Here is a 19,275-nt window from a genome sequence, read left to right on the forward strand (position 1 = left end):
AATCTACACACTATCCCCTTTAATTTGAGACATAAATCTTGTAGATCGGTCCAGTAATTACTGAGAAAACAGTGTTACAACTGTGTATTAAATATATAGATTAGAGTTTTATGTATTTTAATTGTCCATGACCATTTCACCTGTTTCCCAGCTATGCTGGATCTGTAAAACGTGTGAAAATAAATGATTGACTTGACATACCGTAAAATTAAAAGAAACCAAATTTTCATAAAACGTGTCCTCTCCCATTGCAAATGCAAAGCAGGAGTATATCTGTAATACACATTTTATACCTTATGAGCTTTTAATGCTACTGTATTTAATATCATAGAAGCAAATTGTGTAGTTGAAAAATCTGACAAAATTCTTTTATTCCTTTTGAATATGAATACTCATAAAGATAATAATATGGGAAGTTCCAAAGCCACTGGGGTGGAGCCCAAAATGATTTTTGAGATAAGGATGCGTCTGTATGTTAATCGGGAATGTGAGCTATCATCACACCAAATTTCAGCCCAATCCGACCAGTATTTTTCGCGTTTACTTGTCACAAACATCCATCTAAACTCTCTTCTTGAATTTGTGGTAGCGTATTAACTAGAGCAAAAATTATCTGATTTTGATAAAATTTCTTGAACGAGTTCGCGAACCAGCATAATCGAACCATGGGAACAGGGGTTTATGGGGGGTTTAATGGGAAAAAAACTTTTCCCACTTTTCACCCTAAAACCACCAAATTTTTTAATTTCTTGATTTAAATCATTTTAAAGAGCTTAAAAATTAAATAATTTTGTATATTGAAGCGTTGTTGTATGCCTAACAATTAAGAGATAATTTACAAAATTAAAAATTCCCATGTTATTCTTATGGGAAATAAATAAACTAATTAACTGTTGTAGTTGGCTTGTTTATTTTATACCAACCTATCAACATATCAAATAAAGAACACACCTTAATACCTACCCTGTAGCAGCGAACCTAAGTAAGTACTCACTAAAATTAATGTTATTTTAATAAGAAATAAATTTTAAGGGAATATTTTGGTAGAAATCCAGCCAGCCAGGTAAATGGAAACTTGCTTAGTCTACAGGTTTGCTGCGGTGGGGGTATTTAAACATTGCATACTTTATTCAACTTGGGCAAACACAACCTTCACCCACTTCCTCCTCTTAAAAAATTGTAAATGTTATTCCTGACAAGTGCAATGTGGGTGGGAACACATAAAAATTTGAAGTTTTTTTCAAATTTTCCATCTAGAATATACCTAGAAATAACTTACTTTTTCCATAGTAGCACTAATAGATAATCTTTGTAACTATGAAGGTGATTCTACAGAGATTCTAAATAATTGAATTTGAAAGTGCGTGTTGTGGAAAGTCTGCGTTTTATTAAATGATTTTAAAATGTGTTTTTATCTAATGGCGTTTATTTCATAGTGCAACAGGAAAACAAATATCTAATTTGATCAAAACCCTGCTGTTTAAAATTAGGTCTGAAATTAGCCTAACAAATATTGACCTAGTAACACTTTTGACCTCTTTATGTGTTTTGCATGGTAATGTCCTTTTTAAAGATATTTAATGTGCATTATACGTTGTCGAATAACTCGGAATAGAAATACAGACAGTATAATAATATTACACTTTTGAAATTTGAGGAGGCCTATATAATTGATGACTTATAGCTTTGACTATTAAGACAACAACATAGTATAAATCTTTCTAACGAAAAATTAAAAACTTAATTTCTCAAGGAAAGAACGAGAATCACACATAGGGTTGAAATTAGAAGTGTATTGGTGCAAAATGTCAATATTTTAATACACCAGGAAATTATTATACAATTCAGTCACTTTTTCATACTTACAATCTGTATAATCACAATTCCTCAGCATTTTTCAAACACCTATCCACAAAAAATGAATGTTTTGTTCTTGCCTTCTTTGCAGCTGGTTTAAAAAATGATGTAATTGGTGCAGTGTTTTTTGTTCCATTATCCTCATCCTCTTCATCGGACCTAAAAGAAAAAAGTTATATAATGTTTTTCACTGATTCACCTTATGACTAATCAGGTTTCAAACTAGAGTTATTTAGAGGACAAAAAGGTAATGCTGATTTATTTTAAAATATATATTTTTTACATGATTTTATAAATTATATCATTTATTGCAGCCAAAAAAAGATTTTTAATTTTAAAGAAATCTACCATTTGTGAGATCTACCGCTAACTGCTTCCTTCACTTCATTGAATATGGCTTGGTCCTTCTGCCATTGAGAGTTATGTTCTTCTAGTAGTGGAAAACAAACAGTAACATTTAAGCATTATGACTAGTGATGTAAAATACCTGGGTATTTAAAACTCGGGGTAAATACCCAAAATTCATAAATACCCAGGTATTTTGGGTATTTATGAAATTGATTGAAATTCATTTATATTTACCCCTAAACATGTTATTGTTATCATTATATGATAAATTAGGATAGTCTATAACACCTTTTACAGTAACTTGAAGCTTTGCTAGTACCTTTTATTTAATGATTTAGCACTTTTTTTATAATACATAAAGTTTATAAATAAGCATGAGGTTTTGTGTCTTAAATCGAGTAACATCAGTTAAATTTAACTTACTAAAAAATAGTATATTAAAAAGGTTGTGGCTATTTCAATTTTTACCATTTTATAAATTTATAACCAATTAAATAACATAAACAAAATTATTTTAATTTATAAATATCCAGGAATTGTTGGGTATTTATGATGCAATAATATCAGTTGAACTTGCCATGAATAGTTTTATTAGCAAGAAACTAAACACTACTTATGAAATGAAATCAAGGCAACACCTCATCAGAAAATAGTGAACCTAAACCTACTTCTACTGTATTAAATAATGATGGTTAAAATTGTTATTGTATAAATGGCTTGGAAGGCTAGACAGACCTAAGGCCTGATTGACATAGGCCGAATGACAGAATACTAAAAGTAATTAAACTTTTCTGTGTAGCCGCTTAGTTGGAAACAATAATATATTTGGATAAAACTACTAAAAAAATGTATCTCCTGTTTTTTGGTCTAACTTAATATAATTTTGAAATATTTATTGTGCTATAGATTCAAATGTTTTGTATCACAAGTTTATGAAATTAGTTTTTTTATTTTGATACAATTATTGATACCAACAAAAGATCTAGAACCAAAATATTATTAAATCCTGCCATCCTACAGATTGAATTTTAATTATTTTCTTAAGTTGTTTACACATAGGCCACTACTAGGTTAAATTTTCCTGTCTTTCTAAATAATAATTATTACTTTACAAATTATTTTTCTTCACTTTTAATAAAATAAATTCATCTATCTATTATAGAAATTTAAAAAAATCATAAGTAGTCAGGACCAGTGCAACCATGCGACAAGGGTATTTATGCCGATTATGCTTTATGCTCAGACCCATCAGCTTTATTTATGGTGATTATACCCAGAACTAAAATGCTAGTAGTGACCATATGAAATGTTGTTTAACACATTTTATCATCATTTTACTATACTTACAGGGTATTAATTGTAAAAAAAAACATCTCAATCTGCCCCAAATTTAGTAAAAATTATAAATACCCAGTTTTTGGGTATTTACCCGGGCCTGGGGTAAATACCCAATTTATATTTACCTTCCCACTGGGTATTTACCCGGCCCACATCACTAATTATGACAATTTTAATTATGAACTTTCAATTGTGATTAACTATCTTTATGAATATATTTTCTACAATGTATGTTTTGCCAGACACTCACCAGTCCACTTGCACTGCGTGTTCGTCCAAAAGCTTCTGAGCCGTGGACCAGCTGAACCTAACCAGCTGAGTGAACCCAAACACAGGGTCTATTTTGCTTTTGAGGAACTTCACTGTTTCCGGATCTGTAACATGTAAAACCCAATTGCATACAATATATTATTATAAGCATAACTTAAGTATCTTGTGTTTATTTTAAGATTAAACCCATAAGATTTTAGATTAAAACTGTTTGATAAAAATAAATTCAACTTACTAGTCAAAGCTCATTTAGTAGCTCTATTTTTAACCACTGAATGAAATAAAAATATATACCGGTAGGCTATAAAAACTTAAAGTACCCCCGCCGCAGCAAACCTGCAGACTAAGCGAATTTCCATATGCCTGATTGGATTTACACTCAAAGGTCTCCTTAAAATTATCACATTTATTCCCTATTTCAATATAATTAGATTAACGAGTAGGCTACTTAGGTTTGCTGCAACAGAGAGGATAAAAAAGCGTTTTTTGTTGTAAAATGTTAATACTGTAGTTTAGTAAGAAATGAATGTATTTTCAAAATTTGATCAAAATATGTTCATAAAGAAGCAAACTACAACAGTTGACTTATTCTCCATTCCATGAGAATAACATAAGAATTTTGAATTTACAATTTTTTGGAATTTTCTCCGTTACCTTTAGGCGCATAATAACGCTTCAATATACTAAATTATTTGTTTTTTAAGCTCTACAAAATGTTTTGGAAAGAAATTGTGAAATTTTGTGTTTTTATGGTCAAAAATGGGAAAAACCTATTTTTACCCTCACCCCATAAAACCCCCCATAAACCCCTGTTCCCATAAATCATCATCCCTAAATGGAAAATTCGCTAAAAGGATAAAATAACTTTGCTTGTATAAATAAAGAATTTTAAAATGGCAACAGAATAAATATTTTGAACAGTTATTGAAATTAGAAAGAAAAGAATATTTAAAAAATGGTTTTTTTGAATTTTGAAGCGTTGAGGAAAAAAAACTTTGCTGCATGAACAAAATTTTTTAAATGTAAAATTCAAGATACACAAAATGTTTGGAATTTATTTTCCTATATGGAAGTGTAAAAATATTTCAATAACTTTTTTTTAAAGTTATGACCCAAGAAATGGCGATTTTGCACAACAAATTTACTAACAAAAAAACCAAATAAATGTGTTCTCAAGAAATGTACTAAAAGTACAAATTTTTGAAAAGTTGTCCTGAAGGGTGGGACAATCTCAAACAGGTCAGCAGGACCGGGAAATGATAACACATCGTAACTGACTCACCCTGATTTATTAAAAGAAAAACAAATACCCTTTTACAAACTGGTTCAAACCATAAATGACAAATTTACTACAAGTACGACAAAGGCGTAGGCAAATTTCTAAATAATTAATACACCTGAAAAGCCAAAATGTGAATTACTTATCAACTAAAACCTTTGTTTCGCCAACCTTAACACAAGACGAGATTTTGGGCCCAAAACTCTTAAAAGATACAAATACTTAAATAAAATTACAACCTGCAATAAAGAAACTAACTATAAATCTAAACAGTAATTCCTGGGACACCAAGTCTGTGCTGTAACCTATTGAAGCTTGGCCAAAAATTTATAAAAGTTAAAGTTAAGTGAAATTTAATCAAAACATCTTTTAATTCTTCCCAGTATGGGTTTACAGAATAAAATTCAATATAAAATGAGTTAAAGTTAAAGCTAAAATTCAGAACAGATAAAACAGTTTAACGTTACAAGAATCTCTACCAAAAATTCGCTGGAAATCACCAAGTTAAAGTTAGGCCAGAAATAATAACCAAAATTTATAAAGTTGTATACATGAAGTTAATTTGAGTCCATGGGTGCACCCCCTTAAGTTCAAATAGGCCTAGGCCTAATTTAGATTTCACTTTGAAAGTTGTAGATCAGTCCATCCGCTGAAGCAAAATAATTTCCAAAAAGGTTAGAAGTCACCTGAGTATCGAGCAATTTTGAGGTGTGTTGGCGAGGTGGACAGAAGTAGGTAGTCCCCCATGGATGTACTCTAGCGTTGAAAAACTCCAGGTCTGACAGACTCAAAAGGGTCCTCGCCCTCCAACACAGGGTAGACAAGAGGTTCCTCTAAAGTGGTGTTGCTTTCCCATACCCAGGTGTCTAGGCTAGTAGGCCTGCGGCTTCAAGTTAGTTCTACGATGACCTCAGCGTGTTCGTCCCAGGAAGTCGAACCCCTGTTACGAAAAACTTCATACATAGTAATCTGTATACAATAGGTCTAAGTTTTAAATGAAAGTGATATTCGTTACATCTTTAACACTCAAAATTTGAGATTCATTTAGTTCACATTACATGTTAGAACATTTTTATATTTAAAGAAAATAGCTACATACAATTGGAAATAAAGCCTACTAAAACCAAATTTGATTTGACAAAGATAAGTTTCCTTTTTTTTACAAGTGTTTCCATAATAGGCCTAAGTTGTATAACTCACTATTTTTTTTTATTTTTTTATTTTATTAAAATTTACAAAATTTATAGAAACCAAAATATTTATGCTTGTGTGAAACAATAACAGTGTTTTTCCTTTATCTGCAAAACCAAATCGACACATGTGCCGTTAACCAGTCATTGGATCTGGTAGGCCTAGCCTGCAATCTTTAGTCCTATCCTTCCAGCTAACTAAAAGACCAGAAATTAAATTTATCTTAAACACAGAGCCTCCTGGATGTCTGACAAAGTTACAGCAATGCAATAAACAATAATTAATCGTTACTAGATACCAATACAGAGATTTCTTTCAAAAATATACCTGCCAAATAATTCAAGTGTAGGCCTAGGCTAGTGGGTATGATACAGTTTATTTTATACTCATTAAACAAAGGAAAAGAAATTTTACAAGTCAGGGATTAAAATGAGATTAACAGAACTTTTGAATCTTAAAAAATGTGTAACATTTTAACAGGTATGAAACTTCCTACCGGCGAAACGAACTAATCAGCATTTTTCTCTGAGTCAGTTTTGAGATCTTAATTAGTAGTTAATACAAATTCAACTTACCATTATAATGGGGTTGTGGGTGAGTCAGTCAAACATGAAATTTAAAATGATATCACTCAAACATATTTAAGTAAAGAAAATTCAAAAGACTTTGGTAAAAGTTCTAGAGTGACAAAACGACATGATTCTTCACTGCAAGATGGCGAGGCAAGAGAAAAAGAAACCGGGACGCCGACTCAACTAACGACTGAAACCAAAACCGAAACTTAAACAACAGTAACGGATTTAAACATAGTCAAACGACTGGAAAAAGTAACACAAAATTAATATCGTCCACCAACATGATTTCCAATACGCCTTAAATTCTAAAACAAAGTAATATTAAATATCTCAAACAAATAAACTTCCACTTGATTTCCTATAACGTTGTCAATTTTCGGGTTGTCATTGCCGATGCTCCCAGTTCTACCACACAAGCAAAATAAAATCTCAGAAACTGGTGTTCTCGCACTATAAGAATGTTTTAGAGAAAACTCTCATCATTGATTAAGTTCTCTTATGACCCAAAAAACTGGTGACGGAAAAAATTCAAAAATTTCTGGTGAATTTCCGGCACATACTCCCTCCTCCAAAACAATGAACCCCGGTTCATTGAAACCTATGAAAACTTAAATTCTAAATACTAATATCTACTGCCATGGTCTTTTATAGTTTTTCATCGATGAAATAATTTTTATTTACACATTTGTAGTACTACTTTCTTGTCTCGTTATGCCTGCATAACGGAAATTGTCTGAGCCGGGTAAATAATGAAAATAAGAAGTTGATCAGGCTTCTTATCTTACATATAAGTCCAAATAATAAACACTTGTTTGTACCTAACCATTGTTAGAATTATGGTAACACTTCAAATGAGAGACGTGACTTTTCCTGTAAACTCGGTTTGTTTTCATGTCCCACAGTTCCGCGGTAACTGGGGATAAGAAACGTATAATCCTAAACGGTCCCTTCCACCTATAACTGAGTTTGGCAGCTACTTTGTCCTTTCCTCTACTTTGTGGAAAATCTTTGCACCACACCAATTGTCCTACTACAAAAGGGGAATCTCTATGTTCTCTGTCATATTTTACTCTGACCCTCTCATGAGCCCTGACTAGATTTCTTTTAGCCCGAAGCCAATGCTCTTTAATTTCTCCAGTTGTTGGTCTGTCCGGTAGCAGTGTGTCGATGTTCCAGAGATTGGATAATGGGTAGTTGGGTCGGAAACCAAACATCAGTTTGAAAGGTGTGTCGTTATTGGCTTCATGTACGGCTGAATTGAAAGCCAACTCCAACCACGGAATATTCTCATCCCACCTGTTTTGACTTTCAGCGTGGAAAGCGATTAGTGCAGATCTTAAATTTCTGTGAAAACGCTCAACTTGGTTACCATGTGGCCTATAAGGGGAGGTAGTAATATGTCGTATCCCATGAGTGAAACAGAAATTCTTAAAAAGCTTGCTAGTGAAAGGCGTGCCATTGTCTGACACAATCCATTTTGGATAAGAGAAATGCTGGAAAAGTCTCTCCTTTAGAGTCCGACACGCAATCTCAGCTTTAGCCTGCCTAATCGGGAAAATCCAAACAAATTTACTGAAAGAATCTGTGGCTGTCAATAGGTACTGGTTTCCTTGCCGACTCCTAGGGTAAGGGCCAACAAAATCCACATAAATCTTCTCCATTACATAATCGGAAACATCTGACGCCAACTTTCCTATGTGAGAATCTTGGGCAGGTTTACTCAAACTACAAATTTCGCATCCTTTTACTCGTTCCGCTACCTCATCACGCCAATTCGGCCAATGAAAGAATTCTCCTATCTTTAACGTGGTTTTGTGCTTACCAAGATGTCCTCCTACAGCCGAGCAGTGAAAATAATCAAAAACCAAAGGTACCAAACTCAAGGGCAATTCAATTTTCTTAATGCCTTTTCCACCTTGCCAATACAAAATTCCCTTGTTCAACGTAAACGCCGGAGGGGCATTTCCTTCTTTTACTCTCTCCACAATTCTTTGTATTTCCTCATCTTTCCGCTGGTGTGAAATCAAATCAGAAAAGGCCAAAGGAAAATCTACCAACAAACCTCCCACTAGATTTTCTACTTCTCCCTCTTTGGTTTCCCTACTTGACATCTCTTGATTGCCTGAGTCATACATCCGTGAAAGCGCATCTGCCACCACATTCATAGTTGACCTGATATGTTGAACCCTAAACTTTAAAGACATTATTCTCATAACCCATCTCCCTATTCTTCCAATCTGTTTTGGGTGAGCTAAAATCCATGACAAGGCCTGGTTATCGGTTTCCAGGAGAAAAGGTGCATGTTCCAGGTAAGAACGAAACTTTTCAATCGCTTCAACAACTGCTAACCCCTCAAGTTCATAAATGGAGAACTTGCGCTCACTTTCCGAAAGGGTCCTAGAATAGTAAGCCACAGGCTGTCTAACTCCATCTGTCTCTTGTTGCAATACCGCCGCGATAGCAATCCCGCTGCTGTCCGTTGTTAGAATTAGTTCCTTTGAGAAATCAACCATTCTGAGTACTGGGGGGTTCATCAGAGCTTCCTTGAGAGCTACGAAGGCCTGGTCCTCTTCTTCTCCCCACTTGAAGATTGCTCCTTTCTTCCGCAACTTATTCAAGGGTGCACATATTTCCGCATACTTAGGTATGAATTTAGAGTAGAAATTCACCATTCCCACGAAGCGTGACACACCTTTAACATCTTTGGGAGGTTGATAGTCCCTAATGCTTTGCGTTCTATTAGCATCAATGGATACGCCACGATGAGAAACGATGTGTCCAAGGAAAGAGATCTCCTTTACAGCTAAATTTAACTTCTTGGGATTTACTGTCAATCCTGCTGTTCTTAAACGGGTAAAGACTTCCTCTAAATGTTTGAGATGGTCTTCAAAAGACTCTGAATATATCACACAATCATCCAAAAAATTGAAAACATATCTGAACTTAATGTCACTGAAAATGTGGTCTAACAGTCGTGTCAAAACTTGAGCTCCTGTTGCTAACCCAAAAGGCACCCTAGTGAATTGGTATAGGTTCCAAGGCACACAGAAAGCCGTCAATGCTTTGGATCGGTCAGAGAGAGGAATTTGATGGTAGGCCTGATTTAAATCGATACAACTGAAATACCTAGCCTTACTAAACCAATGAAATGCAGAGTGGAGATCGGGGAGTGGAACTTGTTCAATCTCAATATATTGATTTAATTTACGAAAGTCAATAACACAACGCCATTGTTGTTCAGTAGGATTTTCACTTTGCGTCCCTTTGGGAACCAGGAAGGCAGCACTAGAGTGAGGGGAAATAGAAGGCTCAATTATATTTTTTGATAGTAATTCGTCAATATGATTCCTCATAACTTCCATCTTAGGTGGGGATAACTTATAGGGATGTGACTTAACTACCACGTTTTCCTTCAGTTTTATGTCGTATTCGATTAGATGCGTCAATCCTAACTTCTTAGTAAGGACATCTGGAAATTTAGCACAAAGATCTTCTACAGCCTTCCTTTCACTGGGAGTTAACAAATCCTTGGTCGTGCTATCACTCACAATTAAATTGTTTTTTGAAACTTTGCCCTGGGAAGTATGGGTGACTAAGTCAGGATCACTACAATTGGCTAACGGAATCTTTACCTTGCGGTTAAACTTAAAGTACAAGTATTGTGATTGAATATCCAAAACTAATCCAGCCTTACTTATAAAATCAGCTCCTAATATACATCCCATTCCTAAATTTCTTGAAACTAAAAACTTCAGTTTCCATGTAAAATCTGAAATTCTTACTTTAACAGTGGCTAATCCTTCAATTGCAATAGGTGAACTGGTGGCCGTGACACAAGTTATGTCTGTAGAAACCCATTCATACACAAGATCCCTTTTTTGTAAATTAGCATAAAGGTCATGGCTGATCAAACATCTAGAAGAACCTGAATCCACTAAAGCATTTACACACAATCCTCCAAAATCTACTCTGACCCAGGGGACTCCATAGTTACCCCTAGAAACTGTAGAAATGTTAGCTGACAACTTGTTTGTTTTAGCCCTGGTCCATTGTCGCCTGTACTTTCTCTTGGGTTTATGACGCCGTGAAACGTTTTGAGGTACGTGCCGGCCAAACGCCCTCACGCCAACTAGTTTTTTGGATCACTACGACCTTACCTACAAAACCTCCAAATATGTCCGACTTGACCGCAGTTGTAACATCGAGGTGGTCCCCGTGCACCATCTTGTCTTGGGAAGTGTTCTTGACTAGTAGTACTTGGTGGCTTTGAGGTTGATTCTCTGACAGCATTGACTGCGCTTCGTTGTCCCAAAAATTTTCCCCCTGAAAAGTTCTGAATCGGGGTACGGTGTCTATCGGCATACCCTAGGTTCTGAGAGTAAATGCACAATCTGTCTAGTTCTTGAAGATTGGTAGGCCTAGTTGAAAATACAAAGCGGGACCTTTCGACCGGGTTTAATCCCTCAAGGATAACATTTACCAATTCCGCCTCATTCACTGGTACGCGTAAGAGCTCAGCGGATCCTTTTATATCAGCTATGTAACATGGCAGTGGTTCCCCATTCCGTTGGAGCCTATGAAAAAGTTCTTGTTTCATTCCCTGATATTGCCGGTTTGGGATAAAAAATTCAATGATGTCCCCATGGTACTTATCGAAAGACCACCCCTCGCTTAAGGCTAATTTTGTTCTCTCGGCCAGAGGTCCTCGGGTGAAAGGATAAATTAAGTGCAATAGTTCCAAGTCAGTAGCATCCGGTTGCTGTTTCATTTTGAGAACTCGCCTTAAGAAATCCATTAGTTTAGGCAAAAACAATCCATCAGTCTCCGGTATTTCCTTCAAAAATCTATCCATTGGGTGGGGTAATTTACTATACAATGATACCTTAACCTGGCTAGTTACTCTGTTTACCTCTTCCCTAGCGTTGAAATGCTGGTTCGGTGAACTCAAATTTATTAGACTGTGGGATGTGGCTTGGTTTAGGTTAGGTTCGGTTTTACTCTGGGGACTTTCGAGACTTCCCCCCTCTACAGTATTCTCTATAGGCCTATGCTGTTCAGGATGTACCACCAGTGGCTGCAAAATCTTTAATTCCTGCTGCTCCTTTTCTTCTTCCCCAGCCTTCGTTGTTGGTTCATTAGAGGCTGCCTCTATCCTCTCTAATTCTCTCAATCTGTCTTCGATTACCTTAAGAAGGTTAGGCGTTAGAGATTGCATACCTTGTACAGCCTTCTTTTCCTTAGCATCCATACCCTCCCCTAAACTTACGAGGACCCCTAGGCGCCTCAACAAATGTTCAAGTCTAGCTTTGTATCGTTTCAGGGCACTGTGTGAACTTTCTACATCAATTCCCTCTACTATACCAGAAAACTCTTCGTACCTGCGATAACAACGATTCACCTCATCTGTGACCTTAAAATAACTAACACCGTCAAGGTTCTTTGCATCAGAAACAACATTGTCCGAAAAAGCTTGACGCAAATTACGCCTCATCGAGTTCACATCTAATTTCTCAAAATCCAGTCCACGCACCGCTAACTCAAAAATAAGATCCTCTTTCAACAAAAGGTCCGGATTGAAAGCCATGCTGGTTCGCCCTAATTTAACAACAACCTAACCACAAACTAAATAAAGCGTCTTTTCTTTTACCTAGCACATATTTACTTTCCACCCCTCTACAAAAAGGAAAAACTTTAAAAATTTACTTTATCACAGCCCGTTCCTCGACCTGTTAGCAGAGTGGCGCAGAATTTGTACCACCTGAAGGGTGGGACAATCTCAAACAGGTCAGCAGGACCGGGAAATGATAACACATCGTAACTGACTCACCCTGATTTATTAAAAGAAAAACAAATACCCTTTTACAAACTGGTTCAAACCATAAATGACAAATTTACTACAAGTACGACAAAGGCGTAGGCAAATTTCTAAATAATTAATACACCTGAAAAGCCAAAATGTGAATTACTTATCAACTAAAACCTTTGTTTCGCCAACCTTAACACAAGACGAGATTTTGGGCCCAAAACTCTTAAAAGATACAAATACTTAAATAAAATTACAACCTGCAATAAAGAAACTAACTATAAATCTAAACAGTAATTCCTGGGACACCAAGTCTGTGCTGTAACCTATTGAAGCTTGGCCAAAAATTTATAAAAGTTAAAGTTAAGTGAAATTTAATCAAAACATCTTTTAATTCTTCCCAGTATGGGTTTAGAGAATAAAATTCAATATAAAATGAGTTAAAGTTAAAGCTAAAATTCAGAACAGATAAAACAGTTTAACGTTACAAGAATCTCTACCAAAAATTCGCTGGAAATCACCAAGTTAAAGTTAGGCCAGAAATAATAACCAAAATTTATAAAGTTGTATACATGAAGTTAATTTGAGTCCATGGGTGCACCCCCTTAAGTTCAAATAGGCCTAGGCCTAATTTAGATTTCACTTTGAAAGTTGTAGATCAGTCCATCCGCTGAAGCAAAATAATTTCCAAAAAGGTTAGAAGTCACCTGAGTATCGAGCAATTTTGAGGTGTGTTGGCGAGGTGGACAGAAGTAGGTAGTCCCCCATGGATGTACTCTAGCGTTGAAAAACTCCAGGTCTGACAGACTCAAAAGGGTCCTCGCCCTCCAACACAGGGTAGACAAGAGGTTCCTCTAAAGTGGTGTTGCTTTCCCATACCCAGGTGTCTAGGCTAGTAGGCCTGCGGCTTCAAGTTAGTTCTACGATGACCTCAGCGTGTTCGTCCCAGGAAGTCGAACCCCTGTTACGAAAAACTTCATACATAGTAATCTGTATACAATAGGTCTAAGTTTTAAATGAAAGTGATATTCGTTACATCTTTAACACTCAAAATTTGAGATTCATTTAGTTCACATTACATGTTAGAACATTTTTATATTTAAAGAAAATAGCTACATACAATTGGAAATAAAGCCTACTAAAACCAAATTTGATTTGACAAAGATAAGTTTCCTTTTTTTTACAAGTGTTTCCATAATAGGCCTAAGTTGTATAACTCACTATTTTTTTTTATTTTTTTATTTTATTAAAATTTACAAAATTTATAGAAACCAAAATATTTATGCTTGTGTGAAACAATAACAGTGTTTTTCCTTTATCTGCAAAACCAAATCGACACATGTGCCGTTAACCAGTCATTGGATCTGGTAGGCCTAGCCTGCAATCTTTAGTCCTATCCTTCCAGCTAACTAAAAGACCAGAAATTAAATTTATCTTAAACACAGAGCCTCCTGGATGTCTGACAAAGTTACAGCAATGCAATAAACAATAATTAATCGTTACTAGATACCAATACAGAGATTTCTTTCAAAAATATACCTGCCAAATAATTCAAGTGTAGGCCTAGGCTAGTGGGTATGATACAGTTTATTTTATACTCATTAAACAAAGGAAAAGAAATTTTACAAGTCAGGGATTAAAATGAGATTAACAGAACTTTTGAATCTTAAAAAATGTGTAACATTTTAACAGGTATGAAACTTCCTACCGGCGAAACGAACTAATCAGCATTTTTCTCTGAGTCAGTTTTGAGATCTTAATTAGTAGTTAATACAAATTCAACTTACCATTATAATGGGGTTGTGGGTGAGTCAGTCAAACATGAAATTTAAAATGATATCACTCAAACATATTTAAGTAAAGAAAATTCAAAAGACTTTGGTAAAAGTTCTAGAGTGACAAAACGACATGATTCTTCACTGCAAGATGGCGAGGCAAGAGAAAAAGAAACCGGGACGCCGACTCAACTAACGACTGAAACCAAAACCGAAACTTAAACAACAGTAACGGATTTAATCATAGTCAAACGACTGGAAAAAGTAACACAAAATTAATATCGTCCACCAACATGATTTCCAATACGCCTTAAATTCTAAAACAAAGTAATATTAAATATCTCAAACAAATAAACTTCCACTTGATTTCCTATAACGTTGTCAATTTTCGGGTTGTCATTGCCGATGCTCCCAGTTCTACCACACAAGCAAAATAAAATCTCAGAAACTGGTGTTCTCGCACTATAAGAATGTTTTAGAGAAAACTCTCATCATTGATTAAGTTCTCTTATGACCCAAAAAACTGGTGACGGAAAAAATTCAAAAATTTCTGGTGAATTTCCGGCACAGCAATTAATTAACATTGGAGATCAAATGTTCATGAAGAGATGTTCATAGAAAATGATAATTACTATAAATCTTTATGACTTTAAATATTTATTTGTTTTTTGAAAATGTATGTATATTATTTTTCAAACACATAAAACCCAAATAGCAACTTAATAAAATGGAAGTAAACTTATTAACCTGCAAGAATGTATGTAGTTATAAAGGCAAAAATAAAAATAAAATACCCCCGCCGCAGCAAACAAAATGATAATTACTATAAATCTTTATGACTTTAAATATTTATTTGTTTTTTGAAAATGTATGTATATTATTTTTCAAACACATAAAACCCAAATAGCAACTTAATAAAATGGAAGTAAACTTATTAACCTGCAAGAATGTATGTAGTTATAAAGGCAAAAATAAAAATAAAATACCCCCGCCGCAGCAAACCTGCCGTCTAAGCGAATTTCCATTTGCCTGAATTGATTTCAATCAATAAATTTTTATAACGAGTACCTAGGTTTGCTGCTACAAGGAAACTAAAGTGTTTTTAAATAACATAATTATAGCTTAGAATAAAATCAATAAATTTGCCAAGTGTTATCAAAATACAAAATATATCCATAAACTAATAGGGAGAATATTGGAGTAATATTATTAACTACAACATTTTACAATAATTATCCATAAGAATGACATGGGAATTTTAAATTTAAAATTTTTTTTAGTTTTCTCCGTAACCAATAGCCGTACAAAAATACTTTGATATGCTTAATTATTTGTTTTTTAAGCTCTTTAAGAAGGTATATAGAGAAATTGGGAATTTTTTTGTTTTGAGTGTCAAAAATGAGAAAAACCAATTTTTACCCCATTGCCATGGACCTGTTGCCATGGTCCGATCATACTGGTTCGAGAAGTCATTCAAGTTTATCCCGCCTTACACCTTCAAACCAAATTTCATCAAAATCTGACAAAAATTACTCAAGTTATCGTCCAGACGGACATATATATATATATATATCTAGCCTATATATAGATATATATATACATATATATAAATTTGAACGAATGGTGTTTTTGGCCTCTGGGGACATCAAAATGAAAAAGTAAATCAGTCCCTGGCCTAGGTCTTACCATGAGACCTACGGTAATAACTTCTTCCCTATAGGGAAATTCGCTAATACTTCCCTATAGGGAAATTCGCTAATACTTCCCTATAGGGAAATTCACTAATACTTCCCTATAGGGAAATTCGATAATACTCCCCCTCCCCTATAGGGAAATTCGCTAATAACTATTTTATAGTGTTTAATATAAAATACTTTTTCATGTGGCGATGAAATCATTTGTTCACTATGACAAACGTTTCAAAAACGGGCAAAATGCAATGTCCTAAACCTAAAATTTAGTAAGTCTATGCACAGTAAACAGTTTCCAAACTAAATATTTACAAATTTAAAAAATAATAAATATGATTCAAAGTGGTAAAGTTAATGTCACACTCACAAAATTTGTGGTTAGCAACGAATAAATCACAGTCAATAAAGTTCACAAAAACAGGCTAAAAATAGTGTCCCAAGTTTCTAAAAGTAATGTCACATTTCAGTCGAGGCACAATGAATAATATAAATAATAATTTAAATTTAAAATTTACAAATTTAAAACAAAATCACACCAAAACTCGCCTTGTAAGTTGTTGGTCAACAGAGAATGAGGTTAGTTACGTCAGACAAATATTCACAAAAAATATCAGCTGATACCATCAGCACTAGTGGTGCAATCTAATACAATGAAATACCACAATGCACACAATTTCATGGACTTACGAATAATAAATGGATAGTTATATATTTCAGGGAATATATGTTTTACAACTGAAACTATTATAGTTGCTCTACCAATTCACGAACATATAAAAAATTATTGATTTTTTTTTTTTTGTGAGATCATATGTAATCATATCAAAATGATTTTTACACCATAATATTGATAATTTCTTCCTTATTGCAGTGGTGCCATAAATCTTGTAGACAAAAAATATCCCTTGTTATGATTTTTTGAAACATACCGTGTATTGGCAGTTTTGTGACGCGTACATGGTGCAACTGACTTTGCTTGAAATTTTTTTACTTAAGTGCTCAATTGTACAGTGATCCCTTGTGATTATGTAACAAAATGCAAGTTTAGAATCTTATCTTTTAAACGGTATAAAAATTATTCCTATTAGAGTCCTAATAAGGTCCTAATAATAGAAATATAAAATATACTTTTATACATTTGGACATAATTAGTGGATTACCTCCGGGATATCCACTACCCCACGCTAGACCTTCAGGCAGATCAATTTTTTCTTCAAACACCCAATTCTGAACAGCAATGTCTCTTGTTACTTTAGCACATATACTGGCTGCACTCACAATCGGGTAGAGGGAATCCGCTTTCTTTGCCACTGTTATTTTCAAATGTGGAAATATTTTTGATAATTTTTCCTGAAACCCCACAAAATATAAAAGACATATAAACATGTATCTACATATATTTATGCATAGCAAAGAAAACACAATATTATTTTGGATGTTTAACACACAAAATCAATTGAATGTACATTGTTTAATTTAATGTAAAATCAACTACCATACAGTATCAACAGACTAAGCTCGTGCCTCACCTGTTTAAAGTTACGGTAAGTTAAGAAAATTTTTATATGCCTAGCAATAATTATAGAAGAACTGTATTTGATCAGCAAGACATTGTTGTTCTGTTCACTGAGTTCCTAAGTGTTAATTAACTTCATTCCACAATTTAGTTTCATATATTACTTATGTTTACAATACAGATGGCCTTCTGTTTCAAATTAACTAGAATATTATACAAAATATACTTAGGACTAGGACCTTTGTTAGGACTTCTCTAAGACTGTACAATATTTCATTTATAATTATTTTTACTATCACTATCATATATTTTTCTATTGCTTACGTTATGAAAACATTCATGAATTAGAATTTGTGTTAACATGTGTGCTTTTAGCGAATTTCCCTATAGGGAATAAGCTATTACCGTAGGTCTCATGGTAAGACTTAGTCCCGGGACCGATTTACTTTTTCATTTTGATGTCCCTAGAAGCCAAAAACACCATCCGTTCAAATTCATATATATATATATATATATACAGGGTGAGTTTCTGCTAACCGTGTTAACTTCGCCAGTAGGCTCTACTCACTAAAAGGAACAAAAAAGTTCATATAAACCCATGTCCGGTTTTCAACCGTTTGGCTGTAATAGGGGATTTTGTGTTTTTCTTATTTTATTAGACTTTGCTCCACAATTTATGTAATAAAAACTTAACCAATTGCTTTAGAGAGTTATAGTTAAAATCATTGGAAAGAATATTAAATTTGCTATAAATCAAAGGTTTCATTCAAGAATTATACCATTACATAGTCCACGTTATATCCAAAATAAAGTAAAAATGTCATTAAATTAACTAATTACGATAATTTGATGATTTGCTATTCAATACTATTATTGATATAAACCAGTGAGAAATTACTAATAAACTACAATAAAACACGGTCTACAGATTTTGTTTTGACACAGTTTGTACTGTTAATAATAATTAGTGTATTCATCATGTTGGCATACTCTTGATTGGTAAAAGGCTCCATCCATATAAATAAAATTAGAGTTTTGTCTGTACATTGCTCAGAATCATACATTTTTAGGTTATTTTTACGTTTTATACATTAAAGAAGCCGAAACAAGTCTCATCTAAATTTCTGTCTGTCTGTCTGTCTGTCTGTCTGTCTGACACACTCAAGATGGCATTTTACGCAATCTTCTCCAGGAAAACGAGAGTACCTATCAAGACCCAAGTCATTTTAATGTATTCACTGGATTGGCGAGAGTGTCTTTAGCCATTAAAATATGGTCTCACTACTTTGTAATTAAAATTACGGCCGTTCAAAAATGCAGTTTTGTGCGATTTTTGTCAAGTTTTCTTCCAATTTGTATCACATAATCATCTATGAAACAACAAACAGCTGTTCGGATCAAGATTATTTTTTCTAGCTGTCATTGAAATGTTTACAAATGTTGTTTACAAACACCACAACCATTTCCGATCACGTTTTGAAGGCAAATCCCATCCAAGTGAGATTAAAAACGTTTTTATTACATAAAGGATTTAATTAATCACAAGTGGAATAATATAGTGTAACCGTAAATTAAATAACTAGGCATCATCCAGGTCAGGAACCAGAAATATGTGTATAAAATTGTTTTGGA

General features: G+C 34.0%; 1 protein-coding gene across 4 annotated transcripts in view; it reads right to left on the reverse strand.

The window, feature by feature from the left end:
- Window positions 1-1,799: 1,799 nt before the first annotated feature.
- Window positions 1,800-19,275, reverse strand: part of LOC128987009 (ribonuclease H2 subunit A) — a 44,678-nt gene continuing 27,202 nt past the window's right edge. For all 4 annotated transcript variants that reach the window (XM_054407692.1, XM_054407931.1, XM_054407855.1 and 1 more), the window contains 3 exons: window positions 17,288-17,477; window positions 3,794-3,917; window positions 1,800-2,016 (listed from right to left, as the gene is read on the reverse strand). In XM_054407692.1, the coding sequence (XP_054263667.1) occupies window positions 1,878-2,016; window positions 3,794-3,917; window positions 17,288-17,477 (453 nt within the window). In that variant the 3' untranslated portion in view covers window positions 1,800-1,877. The remainder of the gene's footprint in view (window positions 2,017-3,793; window positions 3,918-17,287; window positions 17,478-19,275) is intronic.

This window comes from Macrosteles quadrilineatus, unplaced genomic scaffold (assembly GCF_028750875.1).
Source record: "Macrosteles quadrilineatus isolate MER2022 unplaced genomic scaffold, UCM_ALF_1.0 Scaffold_1__1_contigs__length_201487025, whole genome shotgun sequence".
Classification (NCBI taxonomy): domain Eukaryota; kingdom Metazoa; phylum Arthropoda; class Insecta; order Hemiptera; family Cicadellidae; genus Macrosteles; species Macrosteles quadrilineatus.